At 40.0% G+C, this 27,971-nt stretch overlaps 1 protein-coding gene across 5 annotated transcripts; it reads right to left on the bottom strand.

Annotated features, from left to right (window-relative positions):
* Positions 1–14: 14 nt before the first annotated feature.
* LOC124258159 lies at positions 15–26,528 on the bottom strand. 5 transcript variants are annotated; one of them, XR_006893549.1, is made up of 9 exons: positions 25,095–26,528; positions 9,160–9,218; positions 8,103–8,150; positions 6,179–7,673; positions 5,109–5,213; positions 4,424–4,503; positions 4,083–4,155; positions 2,452–2,543; positions 15–518 (listed from the first exon to the last, which is right to left on the bottom strand). XR_006893549.1 is itself a non-coding variant. In XM_046692396.1 (8 exons), exons 4-8 carry the CDS (start codon positions 7,547–7,549, stop codon positions 511–513), a joined length of 1,656 nt encoding a protein of 551 aa, XP_046548352.1. In that variant the 5' UTR covers positions 7,550–7,673; positions 8,103–8,150; positions 9,160–9,218; positions 25,095–26,528; the 3' UTR covers positions 15–510. The 5 variants fall into 5 exon arrangements, 3 of the variants coding, with proteins under 3 accessions (XP_046548352.1, XP_046548422.1, XP_046548207.1); XR_006893553.1 differs by lacking the exon at positions 4,083–4,155 and adding an exon at positions 981–1,134; XM_046692396.1 differs by lacking the exon at positions 4,083–4,155.
* Between the last annotated feature and the right edge of the window lie 1,443 nt (positions 26,529–27,971).

Below are 27,971 nucleotides of genomic sequence, written 5' to 3'. Positions count from 1 at the left end.
AACATGGCGCATATGTTTCAACAATATAAGATGTTTATTTTAATACAAAGATAATATGACATATCAAAATAAACAAAAGTATTCACATTATTTCAAGACTTTTTTTTAATGGCCCATACGTAACAATGAGCTCCATCTGTAAAATATACATATCTATCTATATCCAATAAAATAACTCACATTTACCTGTTTGGGTAACTTTGAACTCTGGCTTGAAAATGTGAATGCGTATCTCAGATATAAAATGCAAAAATGTCTAGTTACAACAGGCGGTTGATTTTAGACATCAAAGTATAGTTTATCTTAAAGAGGTAGTCTAGCTTACTCGTCATTTTGGGGTCAAATCTTTGGGTATCATGATATCATAATACTGATCATCAAATTACCAAATTTCACCGAAACATCCCATACACATGGCAGCGTCCTTTCTGACGAATATATGCTTGTTTAATCACTTCCGGGATTCAGTCATCTAACACTTCCGCTTGAATGGACCGCTGATAACTCTGCTTAGAAAGCTGAAAATTAAAGAAAAAATTATAAATCGTATGGGATATTTTTGGAATACATGTACATTGATTCAGACACAATAATCCTGAATATCATGTGCACTGATGACACGACATGGCCGTTGTACAAAGTAACCATTACATTACGATTGTCGTAAGTCTGTGTGAAGTATGGAAGTTACGATCACCTTAGCGGTAAGACCAGTAATAAGGTTAAGTTAAAACTTACACGCTTTATCAAACAATAAGTGATGAATATCATCTACATAAGAACATGTCAGTTTCATAAAACACTTATCCAAATAATATTGGATATATTCATGATGTTAACCAATTCAGCCACATGTTACTGTATTTGCCTAATTATTTTGTAAATAAAACGAATAATTTAAAGCTTTTTCAACTGGCAGTTTTCTTTCTTTTTATACACATCATTATATATTAAGTACAGAATATGAATACAAAGAATACGTTTCATCAGTTCCAGTCAGTTATTTCAGATCAACTAGATTGATTTGGGGCTTGTTCAGAATGGTTTATTGTGTGACTCAGTGGAATAGTTTTCGGTACATAAATGATTTCCACACATCGAGGTATTCCTCGCTGTTCATTTAACTCGATTTGGCTGAAATGAAAATGTTCTGTTTACGAATCTACAACACTTAGAAATCTAACTAAGCATGGTGGGGCGATCAGGTGATTATCTTCACACGAGCCATAATACAACATGTTTATTAACATATAACAATTTGGTCAATATGGATGCATGAGGTTCATTATTCAGCATGATTTGAAATTCATGACAAACAAAGATTGGTGCATGAGTAACAAAAATATGTCTTTTCACAAACTTCATTTTAGACAGTGAAAGTCTTTTATCGGGGACGTGTGAGTGAGTGTATTGAAACCCAACGCCGTCAGGAACAGTATTTCAGTTATATCACGGCACGACAATATCAGTGTCGGAGTCAGTGAGTGAGTTTAGTTTTACGCCGCACTCAGCAATATTACAGCTATATAGCGGCCGTGCGTAAATAATCGAGTCTGGACCAGACAGTGATCAACAGCATAGGCATCGATCTGCGCAACTGGGAACCGATGACATGTGTCAACCAAGTCAGTGAGCCTGACCAACCGAACCCGTTAGTCGCCTCTTACGACAAGCATGGGTTACTGAAGATCAATTCTAACGCAGACCTTCACAGGTCAGTATGGGAGGGAACCCAAGCGTCGCAAGGGTTTGGGTATGTTGCTGAAAACCTAAAAAACATTCAGTGCGACTTGGATTCGAATCGATATTTGTAGGTTCCTTGTACTGGTAGGGGAGGCAACTGTGGCGCCTTAAACGACTGGGCCATCCGTGCTCCCAGCAGAGTACGAATAGAACATAAAAATATTGAATCAATTAATTCACAAAATGTGCAATAGGGATGCAACATCTACAGTTTTTAAACATAAACAACATAAATAAGTATACGGGAACTTAATAAAACAACTTAATAATTCCTTAATTTTTAGAAGAGCTTTGTCCGATTATAAAGGAATTCAGCTCCATTTAGCTACTACATGCAAACACATATCTCTAGCTCCAGTCAATAACATGTATCCTTTTTCAAAATGGATACTTTCTATTTTCAGTCCCTAAATTGTTCCTTTGATGTTTGTGGACATGACAATGCAATTTCCTATTTGCCACACTAACTGCCTGTTTGATCGAGGGACTAACGCAAAAATCTTATTGACATCATAGACAGACATGATCTTTGCAGCTTTGTTCTGCGCTATACAAATGCGTACACGCTGATTGACTGGAGCTATATCGAACCACTTTACATCACAAGGCATTTTGTTCTGGCGTAATATTGACTGATGCACTACAAGGCATTTGCAATAACTGATGCAAGGTGCGCCACAAACCAACGAAACCCGTGATGATACTGACCCCCTTGAACATTTTTCGACTTAGACAATAGGAGTCTAGGAACTCTATCCTGTTTAGGTGACCGAGGAGTAACAACGGCTTCCTTTCCACGCCTGTTGTAATTCAGAAATGAACTTTTGTATCAATGAGCAGTAAAAACGGCAATTCACATACATCTCCATATATCTTAAGATAGTAGTGTGTCTATGATAAATCAAAGAATTACAAACTAGCATTAACAATAAATATCCAAACATCATTTGATACATGTAACAGATAACTATTAATTCTGTAGATATGGAACATGGGGTATTTTAACAATCAAACGATTAAATGGACTGTATATTGAACAATTACATTTTATTCGAACCTGTTTAATATGGATATATGCATATATCAAACGGAACAGTCCAACAAAGCAGGAAGGCGAAAGAAACGAATAGCACAACGGATCTTGCAATAACACTCATACCGCATGGGGCGACGGGCGAGAACATGTAAAGGGAAAGCGCTTTTATTGCAATACACGTTTGCAATAATCGAGTCTGGACCAGACAATCTAGTGATCAACAGCATGTGTCAACCAAGTCAGCAAGCCTGACCACCAGATCCCGTCAGTCGCCTCTTACGACAAGCATGGGTTGCAGAAGACCAGTTCTAACACGATTTGACCTTACTGTAATTGTTGAAGTTTTATAGTAAAGTAATGGTTATCAAACACGCATTTATGGAATATTTGCCATGTTCACATAAAGGGCGCAGGGGAAGGAATTTATGACAGCGACATAGACTAAATAGTGACTTGAGCTGTAACGAATATCTTGACACAAGCTTGTTGAAATGAAAAAGGCATAACATTTGCGCCAAGCTGAAAACAGGGAAGACACTAACTCTGTCAAACTGATGACTCTGCAAACTAATTATATTGACCAAGGATCAAAATACGGATGATCCCTGATTTGGATTCCTGACTAGCGGATCTTGGCATGGAAAGAGAGATAACTCTACACGGTAAGTCGAAATGATTTAGATCACGGGACCACCTGTGTTTTTCACAAGTAAATTTGCATTTGACAAATAGCAGTGAGTGACTGAGTGAGTATAATTTAAGTCCGCTTTTAGCAATATTCCAGCAATATCACAGCAGAGGAGTCCAAAATGGGTTTCACACTTTGTACCCATATAGGGGAATCGAACCCGTGTCTCCGGCGTGACGAGCGAACTCTTTAACCACTAGGTTACCCCACCATCCTGAGAAATAGCAGACCAGAACAAATAGAATATCAGTATGTTAAGATACCCATACCCAAGATAAGATAATAATCTAAAGTATTGTCTACAATTTCTATATTACAGTAAGTGCAGTGCAAAATCTACAATGATGTGCAAGAAAAATGCTAACTCCTTTAAATGACGAAAAAGGTGAGCTACAGATGAACATACTTAATGCCCATCCCTCTAAAATTTTCACTGAAATCGAATTACAAGTCATAGCTATATTTCTACGGCCTAGAATAGGACATCATCTAAAATCTCAATCTGTATTCGTGATCCTCTCTGATATGACTATCTATTTTCACAGCACAGAGTTGCGATTTATACCTTCCAAAAGCGACTACATTAAAACCACAATGATATGTATAGAATCTCACTGAGCTTCGGGCGGACATCCTGTCCTGTAGTTTTGTTACTGATCCAAACAGGGCCAGTTTTACCCTTAGTTTCCTGATGACATTCAACAAGACGCTATTACACATCAGCCGGCATTCAGGAAAAAACAACAAAACCACGTGTGCTATAGCTATTAAAACCAAAGTTAATACATTTTAGGTATCGTTAACTTTTAAATTTTCTCGATTTGCAAACGAGGTACAACTTCGTTTACTGATGCAAGCTTTACTCTGAGGTGATCATTAGGATGTTAAAACTCAAATTAATAATTGTATTGTAAGATTAAGGTAATATATAAATGAAATGGGAGCTAGACTCTTACCCTGTAGAAGACCCTATTCGTCTGTGAGGCATTCTTGTTTGATACCGGGGAGAGGCGACACGAACTGTTTCTGTACCATCCTGAAATACAGAGTGAGTGAGTGAGTATGGTTTTACACCGCTGTCAGCAATGTTCCAGCAATATCACAATAGGAGACACCAGACATTGGCTCCATACTTTGTACGCACGAGGGTAATCGAACCCAGGTTTTCGGCGTGACGAGCGAACGCTTTAACCACTAGGCTCCCCTACCGACCTCCTGGAATACATACAAAGTATATTATCATATGGTTAAATAGACAGACCTTGGTGAATTACTGGTGCTATTGTGAATGCAGCTATATTAGGACCTAGCTTCATACAACATTTACCTATATGGATCACCTACATTGTTTTAATATGTTGCACAATTACAAAAGATCAAAGACTTTATAGAGATAAAGGGATTGACGAGTGTAAATGGCAGCCATGTTGGAAAATGACCGTCATTGTCCGGCACCCTGTCTACCGTCATTGTCCGGCACCCTGTCTAAACCGGCATTTTAATTCGGTCCCGTGGGGTGCCGGTTTAGACAGGTTTCACTGTATATGGATCACCTATTATGAATATTATGTCACCTATTTTGAATAAACTGGCATTTAAGAAAACTATTATTTTCCTGTGTCAACCAAGCCTTCTACCTACTGGGTTTTGTGTAACATGTCCGTGAAGTCTCTTATTTGATATTTCTTTGGCACGTTGTAGAGGAGACCTGGTTTGGAGGGGTCGGAACGCCGGAGGACCGTGAGGCTGAAAGGCAAAACAAAATCTTTTATCATGTTATATCATTACAAACGTCACTAAGCATCTGCACTGTTGTTTCACATATAGACATACACAAAGACATAATAGGGTAATTTTTCAGCGATATATTCATATTAGTATTCTGACCAAAGGATTCTGTGTGAGCGGTTGAGCGAGGCTGGATGTTGTTTGGCATTAACGTTGTATATACGAGTACATGTACAAGCAATCAACCCCTTTTTGTTGTTGCCAACAGGTTAGTACAGCTTTGCATATATTACAAAGAATAAAAGTTGTAAACATATTTTCAGGCTTGTTTCTGTGTGTGTTTATGACGGGTGTGACAGGATATGCTGTTTTAGAACACCTGGTATCATCACTATTTGATCAATATTGATTCATAACGTGCTTCGAACAAAGTCGGAATCGTACCATCAATCCTGCTTTGAGCAGACCTTTTGCAGACCCATGGAGTGAGTGAGTGAGTGAGTTTACTTTTACGCCGCACTCAGCAATATTCCAGCTATATGGCGGCGGTCTGTAAATAATCGAGTCTGGACCAGACAATCCAGTGATCAACAGCATGAGCATCGACCTGCGCAATTGGGAACCGATGACATGTGTCAACCAAGCCAGCGAGCCTGACCACCCGATCCCTTTAGTCGCCTCTTACGACAGGCATGGGTTACTGAAGGTTCATTCTAACCCGGACCTTCACGGGTGCAGACCTATGGAAATGGTGTTGGCTCTTATATATAAGAAATCAACAATACTGAGATGCATGTGTTAACACATCGGGAAACCTATGAGTACTGAGAAATGTTTTTGAAAACAATATACGAGTTTTCGTTCAGTTACTCAGTTTAGTGTTCTGTTCAACCAAACCAACCCAATATCATCAAAATACACTCATATTAAACAAAAGTGTCAAATCCCTGTCTACATCCATTAAAGACCCTTCTCAATCATACCGGATCATAGGTGGCAGCCAGTGCAGCCACATCACGTTTGATGAGGATGGCTCTCTCCTCCTCCGAGAGTGAAGGGTAAGCTTGTGAGGCGTCATCAGCAGGACATCGTCTACCTCTCTGAGAATGAGTCTGCTGGATACTCTTTTCCACCGCGGGTAACAAATCCCCGATAGGAATATGAGAACTAGAGGCGTTATCGGTAAGTATGTAATCCCGAGGGTCATATTTTGGAGTCCGTAAATCACCCCTTCTTGCAGAAACCCTACTGCTGATGTGCCTATACTGCTGGGGTGAGGGTATAGACACATTTCTGTTGATTTTGGTGGAGTCTATTGTCAGCTGAGGCGACGTGTGATTAACTTGAACTTTCGATCGCTCCCTATTCAGCGTCGTGTCTGTTCGCTTCAACTCGGGTGTTTCCGCCGTTTGTGTTTCTGGGGATGAGTTGGTATCGCCACCTCCACTACCCTCACAGTTAGCATCCTGTATTGTCACTTTCCTGAGAATCATGGGTTTTGAATCACCATCACCCTGAGCTGGCAAAAAGTTACCCCGACTGTTATTTTCGTAACCCCATCTCGGTGTTCCTGCCACGCCATAATTTAGAAGATGCAAATTCCCCGCCTCTCTAAAATGGCGCATGTTCAGTGAGCTTGGAGAGAGGTTACTAAGACTTGCAGCCATTATGCCCCTGAAATTGTTCCCAGTATTCTGTTTGCTTAAAGTTCTACACAAAGACTCAAATTTATCACCATTTAAACTATAGAACGTTTTTTCTCTTTGGGCGTAAGACAATTTAACTATTCTCCCTGGGGACATTCCACCTGGATCCCTGACCCACTGAAATGTGTTCATCTGATTGGGACCTTCTTCTTCCCCATACGTCTCTCCTAGAGACTTTTCCCGCGCAAGTAACACCTCTTCCATATTCTTCCATTCCTCTACTCCTTCCGCTTCGTTGGATATTTTAGAATCATATCCTTCATCATTGAAATCTTCTCCTTCATCACGAGCCTTATCATCCTTGGTCATATATTTCTGAGCGAGACCCATCAGCTTTTTCACTTTAGTTTTACTCTCTGCGAGATCCGCGGCGTTTGTCGTTGACTGGGATTGACCGTCAGAACTGCAACCCCGAGCCGGAAGTGAGATATTGTCCACTGCAGCAAGCTCCTCCTTCTCCTCTGACGTCAAAACATTTGATTGGTGTGTAGGTATGGCACTCTTACAAACACGCCTGACACCTTCAACGTGAGGTTTCTGCTTAGGGACCTCGGGGACATTCTCTGTAGTCTTTGAAGGAACTGGGATTGGGGGTTGCGGCGGACTAGGGGCTTTTTCTCGTGGTTGTCGTTTAAAGTGAATTGACATGATGATTTCTTAAATCTATCATGCAGACTTTGTAGTTCAAATACTCTAGAATCTTCAATTGATGGACACATAGAAAATCCATTTTGTCGTATCCTCGAAAAGTCATCCTCATCATCGACACTACCTGAAGTACAAGAATATGAACACTAAGTTATGACGGAGGTAAATGCAAAGATCGGGGCGGTGAGGTAGCCTTGTGGTTAAAGCGTTCGCTCGTCACGCCGAAGGCCCGGGTTCGATTCCCCACATGGGTACAATGCGTGAAGCCCATTTCTGGTGTCCCCCGCCGTGATATTGCTGGAATAATGCTAAAAGCGGCGTAAAACTAAACACACCCACTAATGCAAAGATGTTTCCATGTCGCATCGGGGGAGGAGTACATCTAAGGACGACTAATGCTCTCTGGCTGAAATGTTTCTGATGCATAGAACATAAGACAAAGTTTAAGATGGTACGCTATGAATACACTCATTATGTGAATCAAATGGCCAAGAGAAACTATTTCCAAACGGGATAGACTTAGGTATGTTCAGGAGGTTCTTGCTACCCTTACCTGGCTTCATTCCATGGCCGTCGCTGAATTTCATCCAGGATACAATTCCTGAAAAGTAACCAGACTAAACTTTACACTGAAGTTCTTGAAAGACATTTAGACGTTGGACGAAAATGAATTTATGGATAACAACTTCTTTTTACGACGTTTCAGAGGTAATTCTTTTTCTTTAAATTTTTTGTCCAAAAACTCAGCATTCACCTGATGAGAAACAAGATTTAGCTCTGAAACGCCGTATAAAGAATAACACGAAGTCGTTATGCATAAAAACGTGTCATGTATTCATACTTTACACTGATCATACTTTGGAATGCAGACACAATTCGTTCCGCAATTAGTGAGATTTGAATATGAATAAGTTTTCCTCCTCAGTCACAGATGTCGCATTGTGTTAAGATATGTAGATCCGGGTTAGAATTCGTCTTCAGCAACCAATGCTTGTCGTAAGAGTAACGTGATCGGGAGGTTAGGATTGCTGACTTGGTTGACACAGGTCATCGTATCGTAATTGCGTGGGTCTATGTTAATTCTGTTGATCGCTGGATTGTCTAGTTCAGACTTGAGTATTTACAGACCGCCGCAATATTTTTGCTGAGTGCGTCCGTAAACAACAAACAAAAGAGCATTGCGTTAAACTTGATTTGAAACGTCCGTAAAATAACCCAGTCCACATACTACCAACACGTATTACAGACTCATGACAGCCAGGTGTGCGAGAAAGGATGGAGACGGCACAGCACAAGCTAATGAATCAATAACTTGGTGGGCACTTGTGCACGTGCTTCTCGAACACCTGGCTGCCCCTTTCTCTGCACTCCTCCCTCGTAACAAATAGTGAACTGTGTCAAAATTTTAATGATAGTTTCTTAAAGAACTTTTTTGGTCGAGTCCGGAAAATCTTCTAATATTAGAAAGCTGTTGGGTATTAGTAAATGATAAACATGTGTACTATTTATATTTATGTGGTAATTTTGTACAATGATAAAATTTGCAATTCATCGGTCCGTTTCTGACTCAACAGAAGCTGGGAGTTACCAGTGAACGCGTGTACACCTACCCATGTCATCATCAGGGACTGGGGCTTCCCAGGCGCCAAAGTGATTTTTCTCTGGTTTCCTGAAATGAAAACAACAGCCAAATATATATGATCAACGTAATTCCTGATGAACAGGTGCGTTCTGTATACTTTATGTCTGTACATTAAGAAACTCCTTTGTCGGTATCATTCTGAATAAACTTGATGTTTTCTTTGCCCAGACAATAACAACACCAAAACGTATGCAAACATGAGTTGATGATTGTGACATGCATACACAGAGGGTACTTGACACCACTCACCTCTCACCTGTAGAATGTATGATTTAAACATATATATTTCCAAAGAAAGGAACCGGATTGGTAAACAAGCATAAGCTTATATATGAATACCGCCCCAGGATACAATGGAAGGAAGAGTAAACATGTCATGATGAATGTACAATGTGAATTATATATAAATGTTGCAAAAACGAGATGTAACGCCAATCATTGTTAAACAGTATACGTTTTAAAAAAAATAATTTGGATCAAATCTGCCCGTTAAATTTATAAACGAGTGCATTGAAAATAAAAGTAATTTGTTTACTATTGAGGAACAACTTTTGTTTCCAAATCAAATTGTGCTGTAGAATGTATTGTGTACATATGAGTAGGAAATAAGTTTCATAGGTTTTTATCAGCTTGCATTATGTTGTTTTTCACGTCCAATATTCATGATATCATAGTGAGTGAGGGAGGGAGGTAGGGAACAGTTCAGTGACGATGTGTTACCTTGACAGGAGAGAAAGAAACCCAAAGTGATGCACGTGTAGACACATCGGAAACCTATGAGTACTGACGTCGTTAAGTGAGGTGAGGTGAGGTGAAATTGGGTTTTACGTCGTGCTTGAGAATATTTCGTTCATATGACGACGTGCATGCGTGTGTATGTGTATGTGCGGCTGCTTGTACTAGCCCAGACTTAGGCTGGTTTTATAGTGCTAGCCCACTGAGATACCATGCCGCAGTGAACATGAATACCCCACTCAGACACATTATACTGACTCCGAGCCGACCAGTCCTTGTTGTAACCATTAATGCCGAGCGCCAGGCAGGGACCAACAAGTACCATATTTTAACGTCTTTTGGTATGACGCGGTCGGGGATCAAACCCGCGACCTTCCGCTCTCCGGGCGGACGCTCTAACCACTACACCACGGCGGCGGTCGACGTCGTTAAGTGGCATTTTAGACGTCGGTATAAGGAGGAGAAACCACTTACATGGGTTGCCAACTTCTTTATTGCAATGGATGCGACATTGCTTTATAACGGTACCGGTGCTAGCATCTACACCGACACGTCGCATCCACTGCAATAAAGACGTTGTCAACTTGTAACGCTTCACCATGCCAGCTAACCCTATAACGTGTTCCTCTGTGAGTACTGACAAGGTGCAAGCACCCACAACTATTAGCACTCTAAGAGAATGTGTAATTCCAATCCACCATCGCAGGTTCCTGACAATTTGAGTTTATTAATTGGGTTTATTACTTACTATTGTAAGTAATTAATTTGGCAAGAAATCAATTTTCAGCAAGCCAAATATACTGTAGCAGAATTCCATATTCATTTTACATTCCCATATTGGCTTTATAAGTTATTATCAAATATACTGTCATCGATTAAAGCAGTGTGCAACCCCGGTCTGGCTTATAGACACACTAAGACGATATTAAATGTAAATGCCATGCCCTAGAGGGTGAAATATAATCCGAGTTGGTCGTATTCTTGCGTAGACAGCTTTATCTGCATGATCTCTGATATCGATTATAGTCAACCAGCCGTGCATGTGGGGCAATCGGATTTCGATCCTAACAAGGGAGATTGACATATGGCACAATGCAGTTGACACTGTTTTGACTACCTGACAACGGTAATTCAGCGTGTTTGTACTGATATTGACAATGACAAAAGATATGAATATGGCAAATATTGCTGTAGCACATACTGCATGACCCTACTGTATTAAGCTATTCCCGCTGAGCATGCAAATGTATTCTGGAGGGCCACCACGTGCTTGGTTTATACACCCTCGCCAGTAAACATAGATGGTAACAGCTCTATATGATAATTAATAATTTGATCTATTATATAAGTATCACGTGGAGCTGTTAACATCGGGAATATTGCTAAAAGCGGCGTAAAACCAAACTGTCAGTACATACATACATACATACATACATACATACATACATACATACATACATACATACATACATACATACATACATACATACATACAGAGATGAGAGAGAGAGAGAGAGAGAGAGAGAGAGAGAGAGAGAGAGATTTCAAATGACACGCTACCAAAGGGTAATGTACCTTTCTAACCCTTTCAGCATGTGTTGCCCCAGATACCTATCATTATACGTGTTCTCGCTTAATTCATACGTTGGCAAGGATAAAGAGAATTGTTGAAAATACTGCAGTACCAACCTGTCATTTAGATGCACACGTCGCTTCTTCCTCCTTATTCTGATTGGTTTAAGTTGTTTTGGTTTCTTCCTAGAAATTGGTAATTCTGACGACAAGTTTGTAATAAACCATATGTGAGGAGTCTTGAGATCTAGGTCTCCGATCAACATGTTGTACAGATAGAAAATACCCACAACTTAAAACCTGTCTCCATCCAATCAAAGAAATGTCATGATGGAGGGCTTCTACTTTTGGACACAATATATACTCCACATCATAAAGTCAATACTTATCCAAGAATGGCGTAAATGGGATCCGGTGACAATCTTTTTGCATCCAAGCCAATTTCAAACAGTTGATATCCAGAAACGAATGCTGTTAAGACATTGATAAATCCATGCACTGTTGCAGAGATTCCTCAAAAAACAAAGGTCACAAAGACGGATAAATAATCCACAAGCATATTCTCTAAGAAGTTTAGAGTAGCATCCTATGTGATGAACGGTAATATCCTATATACTCAATCACTGGTAGACATGTCTTCATGAAACAGTAATATCTCCAACTTTCATATGTCCACTATAGAGAACCTCCATTTTTACATGGTCATAATGAAGTGAACGCGATTGATCCGTACCGAGGGGCCAATAACACTGTTATAAACCAGTGTACTTTCACTGGACTTGCAAGCCTTCCCTAATCTAACCTAATGAAGCGTAGGCAAAGTATTTTACCATTGTCCAGTAGGATTAAGTAGGCGCGCATAATACACTATTACACCCAGTATATATCATTAAGCACTGATGGCGTGTCATTTTATGAGGCTTAAATCTTGCATAGCTATATCCTTCAAAGGTATACAAGAACCGTACCCGTGGGTTTGAACAATTAGTAAACATTAACGGGCATTCCTCCCACATCAAGCTGACAGACTGTTCAATGCAGCCTGATATCAAACCAATCATTCACTTGAAGGCAGGGCTACCTGGCAGGTATTTCTGACACCATTTATGAATTTTGATAGTTTAGGTCAGTCGGTTTATTATTTTAGCATGTTTTCCCCCCAGTAATTGAACTCGTATTCAGCCTTTGCATTTCAATAATTTCAATCGTGTTACGAAAATTAAAGGAAGAAAGAAAATGTCATATTCTAATGATAATACACATGAAGGGATATGTCAATTTTGCTGGGGCCCATGCAGGTAGCAAAGGAACTGTCAATAGTCCCTAGTGTGGTGATCTGATTTGGTTTTTAAAGACCAATATCCTGTTGTTATCATGTACTGTTACATATAGCGATATATTGAATGGCTGCACACTAGTTTAAACACACTCTTTGATAATCTAGTTATTTTGTTGTCCTTTGATGACAGGCTTTTATACTATCAAAACTTTTATAACTAAAAATTCTAAAATTCACTCACTCACTCTAAAGATAGTGCAGCAACACAGTGAAATGCCAGTACTGTCTATTTGTATTTGTTATAATACTGATTATCCTTTATATTATAGGATGCCTTAAACAGAAGCACCTACAATAAATTTCTTGTTGACATATGTTTTATCCTTTATAGATGCCTTAAACAGAAGCATTGGCAATAGATTTCTCGTTGACACTCTTTTTATCCTTTATAGATGCCTTAAACAGAAGCACCTACAATTGATTTCTTGTTGACATATGTTTTATCCTTTATAGGATGCCTTAAACAGATGCGGCGACCACAGATTTCTTGTTGAAATACTTTATATAGCTTTTACCAAAGTGCATCTACTCCAGATTTGTGGAAATAGTGAAACCTTGGATAATTCTTTTTACTTTGCCCGTATTCGTACGGAGTGTTTAAGGTATGACAACAGGCTATAAACTGGTGTGTTTCTGATATAACATCTCCGTCACTATGTATGGTTTACTTACGACCCGATAGTTCACGTTTGGTACACAAAAATATGTAGTGTTCCCTGTAGAACTAAAAATCGGTTGAACTGCCACATCAGTTTCATATTTATAAAGAGTGATATCAAGCTATCAGCCTGACCGCATGACAGGAGAGGTGATTTACACTTTTGAAATGTACCTTATTTCACAACTTTTGAGGCTCAATCGATCATGTCCATGTTTTCAAAGACAGCCATACAAATATTGTGTAAATATTCATATTCAAGGCCCAGTAAACCTTTTAAAAACCTTTACAGTATACATGTGGAGTATATTTCCAAATCTGACGCATCAGTAACCTAAATGATGTCTCATGCAGTTTCCTAGTTTCACCTGTATCATAATGTCAACGTTTTTGTTAAGGTGAACACTTGACTTTACCTTTGCATGTTTGTGTTGGAGGCCACCAGTGGAGCAGAAAACGCAGATTATTCGCGAATACCTAACATCATCACTATTTAAAATGATATGATAAAATAGATAACATAACAGCGACAGAACCAGAGCCCTTATTCTCGAAACGTTCGTAGCCCTAAGAATTCTTAACTTTGATCGTATCCAATGTGTTAAGAATGGGCTTAAAAAGTTCGTAGGGCTACGAACGTTTCGAGAATACCTAGCCAGCCAGTTTCACAATAAGAAGGCATCCCTGCAACAGTGCGCTGTACGATTCCAACTACATGACATGTATGTGATTCACTATCACTTATACAGATACCAGTGGTAACTCTCATACTAATGATAATTATTGTTGGAATTGTACAATGGGCTCGGATTGAAAAGGTTTTGACGTTTTATTTCATTTTGGTACACGTATAAAGTAAGTTAAACCACAATCCATATGAATACTAATATTTTATAATCTGACGATACATCAGAAAACTTTCTTTGGTATCATCATTATTTCATAGTGACGCATAATCACATGCTGTCATTGTATCTCATGACGTCAATTACTGGATTGTCTGATTCAGACGCGATTTTTACATACAGCCGTCATGCAGCTGTAATATTACTGAATGCAGCGTTAAACAAACAAACAAACAAACACAAACAAACACATGGTCATATTATATTCGGAATTGTACGATCTGTTTTTAGCACCTAATCCCTATACACGTGGAAAGAGTTTTATGGCAATGCATCGCGTTTTGCAAATATTCATAAACGTGTTTGAATCGTTGAAGGCGGCACGAAAGAAAGTTTTGGAGTGGCTGCTCTTAACGTTTATGTGCTGATCCAGTCCTCTATTCTAAAGGCCATGACCACTAAACATACCGAGTCCACCACCTAAGCACATCTGCAAACAATCAGCCAATTGTTACGAGGGGCACCCGTGTATACAGAAAGCCTTAATAACAATAAAACTGTCACCCAGCATTCAAAAGACAACATATCTTCATATTGACATTGCAGTGACTGAAAGGAAACCACTCATAACAACCAATCGATAATTCATTCTGTCCCCTGTCATAGCACAGAAAGGAAAATGTTATGGTTATAAAAGCAAATGGTAATGTCAGGTTACGGTGTTTAGACAGGCTATAAATGGCCACTGCTTTGGCTTCTGTAGATGAATTACACCCTTACGCTTCCCTAAACAACATTTCAACAAAACCTCAAGGTAAATCATTCAATGACACATAAATGCCATACTCTAAAGCCGTTGTACTCTGCGACCATGCATAGGATATATACTCATGCTAATAATGGTTGTCACCCCGTCCCCACCCCAACCCCACACACACCTCACACCCCAACCCCACACACACCTCACACCCCAACCCTCTACACACACCTCACACCCCCACCCTACACCCTACACCCCCTCTCCAATTACAAATTATTGAAGGGGGTGACAACCATTATTGGCATGAGTATATATAACCAGAAGGATTTATAACCAGATGGGTGTATAACCAATAATACAGGTTGTAACATTTGCCCCTTGGCAGTGATGAAAGTTTAGATTATATCTTTTTTGTGGTATTCAAAGGAAAACAAAAATTTCATGAATAATTAACACAAGTGTCCATACGGTTAGTTGTGAGTGTAATTTTGTTTATTGAGTGCAAACCCTTTTAAACGTATACTTTCTCAACTGTTATAAAGGCGTCAATCCTCTTATCATACATCGGTCTGGAAAAAACGACATAAGTGTAAAAGCTTGGTCAGTAAATATGTGGGGTAATTGATTTTAATGGATTGACGGAAAATGTAACCAAGTTTAGCTACATCCACGAATCGTAATACAAACAACAAACTTGAAATCACTCCAATCGCGTTTCATTTCATGAGTCTGAAATTGAATTTAGCGTTTCAATAAGCCCCTAGTCAACATAGGTCGCGATTATTCGCTCAGTACAAAATTATTCGCTCAGTACAAAGAAGGATTGTTCCTATATAACTTAAACAGCGAACCTAATACAATACTTGAACCGATAAAAGTTTAATAATTGAAATAATTTCCTTTGATGTAATATCCACCAAGCTCAACACTGAGCTGAGTTCGCACATAATATTACACAGGTCAATAAGTAAACCAGGTCGAAACAAACACTGCACTTGGCTTAACGCAACGGTCATTTGTGTAAAACTCTTTACTCTGCGTGTCCTCACATTCCAGACAAGCATTATCATCGGGAACGTCACTTCTCACATGTACCGGAACATTAACCGACATTGCCTCTTTCTAAGAGAATAGACTGGGAACGACACTGTCGTGAGTGGGTGAGTTTAGTTTAACGCCGCTTTTAGCAATATTAGAACAATATCATGGCGGGGGACACCAGAAATGGGCTTCACACATTGTACAAATGTGGGGAATCGAACCCGGGCCTTCCGTACGACGAGCAGACGCGTTAACCATTAGGCTACCCCACCACTCTTACACTGTCGGGATTAACGTCATAAGTAACACCTGGATTGATTTAATACGTTTATCAGTATCTGAAGGTGGAGACGACACTGTCGGGATTAACGTCATAGGTAACGCCTGGATTGACTTAATATGCCTATCAGTATCTGAAGGTGGAGACGATACTGTCGGGATTAACGTCATAGGTAACACCTGGATTGACTTAATATGTCTATCAGTAGCTGAGGCTTTGGACAACACTGTCGAGAGTAACGTCACATGTAACACCTGGATTGACTTAATATGTCTATCAGTATCTAAAGGTGGGGACAACACTGTCGAGAGTAACGTCACATGTAACACCTGGATTGACTTAATATGCCTATCAGTATCTAAAGGTGGGGACGACACTGTCGGGATTAACGTCATAAGCAACATCTGGATTGACTTAATATGTCTATCAGTATCTGAAGGTGGGGACGACACTGTCGGGATTAACGTCATAAGTAACACCTGGATTGACTTAATATGTCTATCAGTACCTGAAGGTGGGGACGACACTGTCGGGATTAACGTCATAAGTAACACCTGGATTGACTTAATATGTCTATCAGTATCTGAAGGTGGAGACGACAATGTCGGGATTAACGTCATAAATAACAAGTGGATTTACTTAATATGTCTATCAGTACCTGAAGGTGGGGACGACACTGTCGGGATTAACGTCATAAGTAACACCTGGATTGACTTAATATGTCTATCAGTATCTGAGGCTGGAGACGACAGCCGCACGCGCACACACGCCCGCACACGCACACACTAACGGACGCATACAAACACGACGGATTATTGACATAATATGTCGGCATTGACCGCGGTAGCCAATTACATTCTTATATGACAAGTATGTTAGGGTGAGTCGTTTTGTAATACGATTTACTTTTCAAATTCCACCTGAAACATCTTGAAAAAGACCAACTACATAACCAGGAAGCGTTCAATATTTACACAATGTTTATGCTTTGTTCTAAAGGTAACTCCACCAGAAACACGGCTAATATCACAGCAATGTACACATGTAATACATGAATCCTGTGCGCTATGCTGTACTCCCTGGTCGATATCAAGCTGTGTTTATTGCCCTATGAGTAGCTACATGTTGTTACTGGCGGGACTGGGTGTGTCGTGAGCCGTGAAATCAATACTAATGGGTTGCTGTAGAGAAAGTGTTCGATTGACTACACACGTCCAGGTGTTAATGTTTTGTGTGCAACTTTATCAAGAAATGGTTTGGAAATAATCTATGTGGTCCTCTCGAAGAAACATAACATATTTCTTTCTGTTTAACATTAAGTGAGTGAGTGAGTGAGTATGATTTTACGCCGCTTTTAGCAATATTCCAGCAATATCACGGCGGGGGACACCAGAAATGGGCTTCACACATTGTATCCATGTGGGGAATCGAACCCGGGTCTTCGGTGTAACGAGCGAATGCTTTAACCACTAGGCTACCCCACTGCCCTTAACATTAAGGATACGTAACAGAACTAACTCAAAATAGTGGCATCAAATAGCGAAATAGGGAGAGTGTTCTTTTCTGTAAAAGGTAAAATATTCAGATGCCTGTTAACGTTGTTAAAGTATAAACCAGGACTGGAGATATTTAGCTTCACAAATACAACTGTTACACAAATCATCAATGTTTGATTATGTTTGTTTGTTTTTTAACGCCGCACTCAGCAATATTCCAGCTATACGACGGTTGTCTGTAAATACTCCAGTCTAGATTAAACAATCTAGTGATCAACATTATGAGCAATGAACTATACAGTTGGGATACGGTGACAAGTGTCAATCAAGTAAGCGAGCCTGACCACTCGATTCCGTTAGAAGCCCCTTACGACAAACATGGGTTATAACCCGGATCTCCATACTGACTGACTGACTGAGTATGGTTTTACGCCGCTTTTAGCAATCTTCCAGCAATATCACGGCGGGGACACCAGAAATGGGCTTCACATTGTACCCATGTGGGGATTCGAACCCGGACCTTCGGCGTGACGAGCGAACGCTTTAACCACTAGGCTACCCCACCGCCCCGGATCTCCATATAATTGCATGGGTAGTTTCCTTTAAGATTTAGTTTCCTTTAGTTTCCTTTATCTAGGTCGCGATTATTCGCTCAGTACAAAGAAGGATTGTTCCTATATAACTTAAACAGCGAACCTAATACAATACTTGAACCGATAAAAGTTTAATAATTGAAATAATTTCCTCTGATGTAATATCCACCAAGCTCAACACTGAGCTGAGTTCGCACATAATATTACACAGGTCAATAAGTAAACCAGGTCGAAACAAACACTGCACTTGGCTTAACACAACGGTCATTTGTGTAAAACTCTTTACTCTGCGTGTCCTCACATTCCAGACAAGCATTATCATCGGGAACGTCACTTCTCACATGTACCGGAACATTAACCGACATTGCCTCTTTCTAAGAGAATAGACTGGGAACGACACTGTCGTGAGTGGGTGAGTTTAGTTTAACGCCGCTTTTAGCAATATTAGAACAATATCATGGCGGGGGACACCAGAAATGGGCTTCACACATTGTACAAATGTGGGGGAATCGAACCAGGCCTTCCGTACGACGAGCAGACGCGTTAACCATTAGGCTACCCCACCACTCTTACACTGTCGGGATTAACGTCATAAGTAACACCTGGATTGATTTAATACGTTTATCAGTATCTGAAGGTGGAGACGACACTGTCGGGATTAACGTCATAGGTAACGCCTGGATTGACTTAATATGCCTATCAGTATCTGAAGGTGGAGACGACACTGTCGGGATTAACGTCATAGGTAACACCTGGATTGACTTAATATGTCTATCAGTAGCTGAGGCTTTGGACAACACTGTCGAGAGTAACGTCACATGTAACACCTGGATTGACTTAATATGCCTATCAGTATCTAAAGGTGGGGACAACACTGTCGAGAGTAACGTCACATGTAACACCTGGATTGACTTAATATGCCTATCAGTATCTAAAGGTGGGGACGACACTGTCGGGATTAACGTCATAAGCAACATCTGGATTGACTTAATATGTCTATCAGTATCTGAAGGTGGGGACGACACTGTCGGGATTAACGTCATAAGTAACACCTGGATTGACTTAATATGTCTATCAGTACCTGAAGGTGGGGACGACACTGTCGGGATTAACGTCATAAGTAACACCTGGATTGACTTAATATGTCTATCAGTATCTGAAGGTGGGGACGACAATGTCGGGATTAACGTCATAAATAACAAGTGGATTTACTTAATATGTCTATCAGTACCTGAAGGTGGGGACGACACTGTCAGGATTAACGTCATAAGTAACACCTGGATTGACTTAATATGTCTATCAGTATCTGAGGCTGGAGACGACAGCCGCACGCGCACACACGCCCGCACACGCACACACTAACGGACGCATACAAACACGACGGATTATTGACCGCGGTAGCCAATTACATTCTTATATGACAAGTATGTTAGGGTGAGTCGTTTTGTAATACGATTTACTTTTCAAATTCCACCTGAAACATCTTGAAAAAGACCAACTACATAACCAGGAAGCGTTCAATATTTACACAATGTTTATGCTTTGTTCTAAAGGTAACTCCACCAGAAACACGGCTAATATCACAGCAATGTACACATGTAATACATGAATCCTGTGCGCTATGCTGTACTCCCTGGTCGATATCAAGCTGTGTTTATTGCCCTATGAGTAGCTACATGTTGTTACTGGCAGGACTGGGGTGTGTCGTGAGCCGTGAAATCAATACTAATGGGTTGCTGTAGAGAAAGTGTTCGATTGACTACACACGTCCAGGTGTTAATGTTTTGTGTGCAACTTTATCAAGAAATGGTTTGGAAATAATCTATGTGGTCCTCTCGAAGAAACATAACATATTTCTTTCTGTTTAACATTAAGTGAGTGAGTGAGTGAGTATGATTTTACGCCGCTTTTAGCAATATTCCAGCAATATCACGGCGGGGGACACCAGAAATGGGCTTCACACATTGTATCCATGTGGGGAATCGAACCCGGGTCTTCGGTGTAACGAGCGAATGCTTTAACCACTAGGCTACCCCACTGCCCTTAACATTAAGGATACGTAACAGAACTAACTCAAAATAGTGGCATCAAATAGCGAAATAGGGAGAGTGTTCTTTTCTGTAAAAGGTAAAATATTCAGATGCCTGTTAACGTTGTTAAAAGTATAAACCAGGACTGGATATATTTAGCTTCATGAAGACAACTGTTACACAAATCATCAATGTTTGATTAAGTTTGTTGGGTTTTAACGCCGCACTCAGCAATATTCCAGCTATACGACGGTTGTCTGTAAATAACCCAGTCTAGATTTAACCAATCTAGTGATCAACATTATGAGCAACGAACTATGCAGTTGCATGGGATACGGTGACAAGTGTCAATCAAGTAAGCGAGCCTGACCACTCGATTCCGTTAGAAGCCCCTTACGACAAACATGGGTTATAACCCGGATCTCCATACTGACTGACTGACTGAGTATGGTTTTACGCCGCTTTTAGCAATCTTCCAGCAATATCACGGCGGGGGACACCAGAAATGGGCTTCACATTATTGTACCCATGTGGGATTCGAACCCGGACCTTCGGCGTGACGAGCGAACGCTTTAACCACTTTTGCAAAATAGGCTACCCACCGCCCCCCGGATCTCCATATAATTGCATGGGTAGTTTCCTTTAAGATTTATTGAATGTATTTAATAACCTTGTAGTAATAATGCGGAACCTGTCTGCACGGGTGGTCAGGCATACCGAGAATAGTGCCTTGTGTGGCATAAACAATTAACACACAAACCACATTACTTGAAAGGAGTATCACAGCATTGCATTAATAAGACCCGAAATTCTATTTACGTTTTACTTGACGATAAAGTACTGTAGAATAATCGGGACTGTAAATATGATACAAATGGTTTGACATCAAACAGATCTGGAGTCCGGTGTTGATAGATTTCACTATAGCGCGTATTATCATTGATATTTTGTGCTGAGTTCATGTAACAAAGTTTTCATTTCTGAAAGACTTTTATTACGTTACAATGCTATCTCAGTGCACTTGAAATACGATACGACGTGGAACTATTAAACTGATTTTGAATTGATAATTAGATGAGCTATAATGTTGTTGTTTTTTTCCGTCAATTCAGAGACGTGCCTGTTTCAACAGTTAGTGATCAATGGTTTATCTAACAAGAACAGTTTTACGAGACGCATTACTGATATCTGCGGAGTACAGGCATTCAGTATTGACTCTAGTCACCAAGGGGTCAAAGATCGGACATGCCACACTCGAGACGGGCCACTTGAATACCTGCCACAATGGCGACAAAGTATCTGATTCACAAACACCAAGGAGCAGTCACATTGCTTATGTATCATTAATTGGGCTTGTGTGTGTATGAAAAGGAAGGAAATACGAGTGAGTGAGTGAGTATTGTTTTACTCTACTTTTAGTAATATCACGACGCAGGACTTGAGATGTAAAATGTTTCATATATTATAACCATGTAGGTAATAGAACCGGGTCTTTGGCGCGACGTGCGAACGCTTTAACCTTTAGGCTAATCCATCGCCTGCAGGAAATATGAATTCCCAAAAGGTCGCGAGCGAAAGAACGTAACATTCAAAGGTCGCGAGCGAAAGAACGTAACATTATATAATGCATTTTCTCACTCGGGAAATACCAACATTTAGGCACTCGTGTCGTAAACATAGTATAACATGGGCACTCATATAATATCTTATATATATTACATTATGATGTTCAAAAGTGCCTTTTTTGAGGAAACAAAAAATATTACAAATATGTTTAATTTTTTTGGCACGATCGAAGACTAAGGAACAACAGCATTTTTAAGTGAACAAAGTTAAAGAATTCAAACTAAATAAAAGTATTACAATGTAAAATACCAGGGTTATTGCCCTTACATTTTCAATTAATAGTATAGAATTTCTTCTAAAATGGTAACGCCCTGAACATAAACAATTATGTTCATGATTGCATTGAATACTGCAATCACATATCTGTTATAATATAAAATATTTCACAGATCAGCATATCTATATTGTATCTGTGTTTGTTTTTTATTACGATGAACTGATACCAAACGAGATTAAAACGCCCTCATGTAACTTCTAACGATTCAAATAATCATTAAACGACGCATAAAACGTTTCGTATTGTTTAGAGATCAATACTATTTTCAGTTACGACAGTGAAACAAAATGTAATATGAAACGAGATAAGGGTCTTAGTGATTTCTCCCTCACTCAATCGATTTGCCATTTACAAGCCCATGTCATATTGTCAATACGACGAGAATATTCTAACCACATTGTGTCAAGCAGGATTGAACGCTCCAATGTATTTGACTGACCTTGCATGTTAAGGCATTAAAACAAATCTACAGTTCAACACTAGCTGTGTGAGGTCTTCCGGGGTCAGACTTACAGTAACATATCCAGCATTGCTGCCTGTTATTAAATTTTCTGCAGAAAGTCACAGAGATAAAGTTTTCTTATTTAAAAAAATATATATCTTAATTTTATTTTTTAAATCTTAAAGGAGACCAAAACATTTCTTAATCTCGGGTAATAGAACAGATGCAGTCTAAACTTGTTTAATCATTCTCTACTGGAGTTAAACTCCTTTTTTATTTATTCCACTGGTGTGGGCGACAGATCAAGTGTGTGCAAGTAGGTGTAACTTAATATGTAATGTGTTTGGTTGATATAGGTGGAATTTCATACATCGTTAATGACAAATCGTTGCAACGTTTCATCAATATTGACATAGTAATATGAGAGACATACTGCATACAAAGACATAGTTTAGACTTTAGGGTTATCAATTACATGAACATTGTATACACATCGTTGACAAAGACATATTCGACGCAGTCTCTCATGTGTCATATGACAGCGTCCATTAAAAAGGTATGGCTGTCTGATATGAACCAAATTTGAAATCACATTGTATCAATGTTAGTTTTGTTCATTAAGTGTATATATACATTATATCTAATAGACCTACCTACAATATACTTGTTTTTATATACAACCAATATGAAATCACATTGTATCAATGTTAGTTTTGTGCATTAAGTGTATATATACATTATATTTAATAGACCTACCTACAATATACTTGTTTTTATATACAACCAATATGAGATAATATTCCAACCACGCTGTTCTTTCCTGTATAGACACCGACCCCGAACATCCCGGGCTGCTTTTTCAGAAGACGTTAATAATGACACTTGTTGTTGACCTGCCTGGCGCTTGGCATTAAGAGGTTATGACAAGTACTGGCCCCGATTTCTCGAAACAAACTTAACTTTTTACTCAAATTTCAAACTGAGTTTGACAATTTGAAACAGCTGAATGTTTTACTCAACTGAATTTGTAAATAAAAAAGCCCAAACAACTTAAGTAATCTACCCACCAAACTCAAATTGTCTACTATGTTTGAGTTTAATATCGATTTCAGTTCATTCTGGGAAATGCATTTTCGCAAATTTGAGTAAAACTCTAACTTAAGTCAAAATTCAGACTTAAGTTTGTTTCGAGAAATCGGGGCATAGTCGACTCAGAGTCCACATAACGCGTTTGCGTGGGGCATCCATGCTAAACTGAAGCGACCCGTGAAGATCCGAGTTAGAATTGGTTTTCAGTAACACGTGCTTGTCGTAAGAGACGACTACCAGGCTCGCTGACTTGGTTGACACACGTCATCGTATCACAATTGCGTAGATAGATGCTCATACTGTTGATCACTGGACTGTCTGGTCCAGACTCGATTATTTACAGACCGCCGCCATATAGCTGGAATATTGCAGAGCGCGGCGTTAAACAACAAACAAGCTAAATTACACTGAAGCAAGTTATCCCACGGGGCTGGCACTTGAAAACTGGCAGTAGTCTGGAATAGTGAAATCACTGACGCACGCACGAACGCACGGACACACGCACGCAATATGCGACGTGAAACCAAAGTTCATCGCACTTCATCTCCTTTATATTATGTGGGAATTAGTATAAGGTATATTTTGAACTGCATGAAATGTTGCACAGTGATAATTCTTCAACCAGATTTGAACCGGAAAATCTATTGTTTGGAAGCACGATGAGTGAGTGAGTATGGTATTACGCCACCTTTAGCAATATTCCAGCAATAACACGGCGGGGGACACCAGAAATGGGCTTCCTACATTGTATCCATGTGGGGAATCGAACCCGGGCTTCGGCGTGACGAGCGAACGCTTTAACCACTAGGCTACCCCACCGCTCCTTCGAGGCACGAAGGACGACCAATGGCAGGTCAAACATCCTAACCATCCAATATCCTTATAAATACACTTTTATTGTGTGAGTGATTAATAAATGAAGTGTGATTGTTCGCCACGTTGAGCATTAAACCATGGCGGGAATCGAACCTGTCTTCAACATGACAAGCCTACCTTTTAACCACATTTTCTACCCCACCGACCCAGAGCACACCTGGAACGCATTTTCCCTAAGAACATTAGTAAATATTAGAAACAGATAATGCTAATCCCAAATGAACTATTTCTTGTGTATCGTTACCTTGTGACGTTTGTGCCATTTTGAGTGCGTTCCCTCCTCACACCCACCAGCTTGTCTCCGGCTTTTGGCGGCATGTCATGTCCAGGATATACGCCGTAATCCCTTAATCTCTCAGTGCTTCACAGGTAATCTCACTGGCCACAGCCACAAGCTTCGACCTCAGTGTATCGCTTGATTTGTTTTATTGAAACTTCGCGTGAGCCTATTTTACGCTAGAATTGGGCAGTAAAGAAGGAAGATCAATAAATAAAGATTGGAGGTAGTCCTTTGGTTTGATTGTAGATATGACTCGGTTATTAGCTATACTACCCGATTGTGCACCTATGAAGATCATTTGACATATCTTGAGGCTATGAGACGTAAATCATGTCATGCTAGACTCCATTGCTGCGAACAGTGAAAATTGTTGCACTATAAATGCCATAACTGTCGCGTTAATGTTGATGTTCCTCACGATTTCTTGAACGAACGCAGTTTACCAAAAGAAACCTCGCCTTACGTTCCACTTACAATATTACACAGTTGGTATATAACTCAAGCACATTTCCTCCGGTCCTGGTTTTCATGAAATCCAATATAAGAATGTCAACACACATTCAGGATTACGATAAGAACTAGGCGCTTTTGTTGATTCCGTGAAACCATATTTACTGAGCTGAATGATTGGGTTAATATTCTCGTGAATAATGTGATTACCCAGATCCGCGGGATTTATAGCATATGTCCATATTGCAATTCATGACACGCTGAGGAAAGTCCACTGATTTGCTGTTAACAGTTGAGTCATTATCTCGGTCGTCGTGTGAGTTATTCCACTGTTATAGACCTCCTGGAATCACAATGCCCATGTTCTGCTGCCATTGTTCCCATTGTGTGTTGTCATTGTGGAAGGTATGCCACATATTATCTTCTTGTCAGTATTTCTACAGTTCGATCTTCAAAGGACACAGTGCATGAAACCGTAAAGTAAACAAGTTCAGGTGTCTTATCTCAGGCTCTCAAACATCGAACCACCGTTGTGACGTTGTGATCGGTTACACCCACGTGCAGTGTACCTACACACCCGCTCATACGCATTAAAACGCACGACACGATGAATTCAAAGGGTCTCAGGCCACAACCTTGTAGTACAGCCAGTGTCGAAGTGTCCCGATTCCAATACCTGTCCCATACACATTACCTGTAACGTTCCTTGTGTCCTCTCCTCAAGCCACGACAATCCTTGTACAATGTATACAAAGGCTATCCACAATCACTGCGGAACCTGTTCCTTTAACGCGGAGGCTAACCCGTAATCCATACCACCAACACAACAGATAATCGAAGTCTGTCGTTGTACTTTAACTGTGCCTGGTTGTTAGGTCGATGAGACTAGCCTTTCCTAAGTGAACGCCCATGGTCTCTGCCCCTCACTCTGACAAACGCATATCGGTATTCTCGTCCCCCAGGGAGCTCTGTGCGTGCATGCCGGGGGTTCAGATTAGGTGACTGGTGGAGATAGGACATGTCAGTCCGAGTAGCACTTCCGACGTAGTCAAGTGTGAATGGGTATTATGTTACACTTACTCTGTACAGCCTTAGTTAACATTAGTATTTATGTTTTAACTCGCCAAGTCATGTTGACGTGTAGTAATTCATAAGCTGGACGTTAAACAGTTAAACATAAGTATGTAGACAAGAGAAAATACATACATGGACGCACACTGACAATGCCTGAATTCACGATTGCAAATGTAAGCATAGTTATGTAAATATATGTCTGGAAAGTGAATAAAAACATTATAGATTATACATGGCTGTGTTATGCAGTGTTGAATTAGTCATGGAGTATTTAGTGGGTTAGGCCTCGAAGTCGTTGCATGTTCATGAATATAAGAATCTTAACGTTGAATGTATTACCTCTGTAGGGTAGACACGCGGTGCAGGCGGTGTCTGTCAGACATCTGTGCTTAGTCTCTGTTCGTATATGCAAGTATACATCATGGTTTGTGACGCAATGTTCCTTACATAATCCAGTCTGATAGGAATTGCCTGGTTGTGTTGTGTGTCAATTCGTCATTGTTGGGGGCATATTGAGTGAGTATGGTTTTACGCCGCTTTTAGCAATATTCCAGCACTATCACGGTAGGGGACACCAGAACTGGGCTTCACACATTGGATGGCATATTAAATCTAAAAGTATAATGGTCTCTTTTTGGAACGGTTGTCCTTTACATCTTATGTTCTCTACAATGGGTGGAGGCATTTGAAGACTGTGTAATAACCACAGCAAGCGACATTCTCTCGGAAACAACTATAACATTTTGTCGCCAGATTCATTTACCCAAACAAATATCATTGATATACCATAATCTCACTACTTGGGTCCGTGTGCATTCACTTGTCGCTAGCTTCCTGGCCAGCATACACGCAAGGTGACATATGAGGCTCCTCCGTGTCTACTGTCAGCTTTCCGTCTCTTCCCCCCAGTGTAAATATAATATACTACAAACAAAAAGTATGGGAACACCCTAAACTTTGATAGTCATATATACTGAGTCAAAAAAGAAACTTCACATTCTTTCTTCAGGGCACTATAAAAGAACAAGAGATGGTAAGATGGTTAAATTGTTATTATTTCATTGCTGAGATCTGTGTGATGTACTCGATACACTGACAGTGCCATAATCAGTTCCATTAGTTCAACACCGCCGTTCCAAAACATGGGTATACAGAATGTCAAGTCACAAGAATAAAAATGCGAAATTTCTCAGTTCACTATCGTGTATGGCGGCCCCGCGCATTCACCACTGCCAAACACCGTCTCCTCATCGACTGCCTGATGCTTGTGAACACGTGGTTGGGGATTCTGCGCTACCGCTCTAGCAAGGCAGCGCC

Source organism: Haliotis rubra, unplaced genomic scaffold (assembly GCF_003918875.1).
Source record: "Haliotis rubra isolate DU_JTF1 unplaced genomic scaffold, ASM391887v1 Scf10, whole genome shotgun sequence".
Classification (NCBI taxonomy): Eukaryota; Metazoa; Mollusca; class Gastropoda; order Lepetellida; family Haliotidae; genus Haliotis; species Haliotis rubra.
Note: the sequence above shows the minus strand (reverse complement) of the source record. Positions and strands in the feature narration are given on the sequence as shown.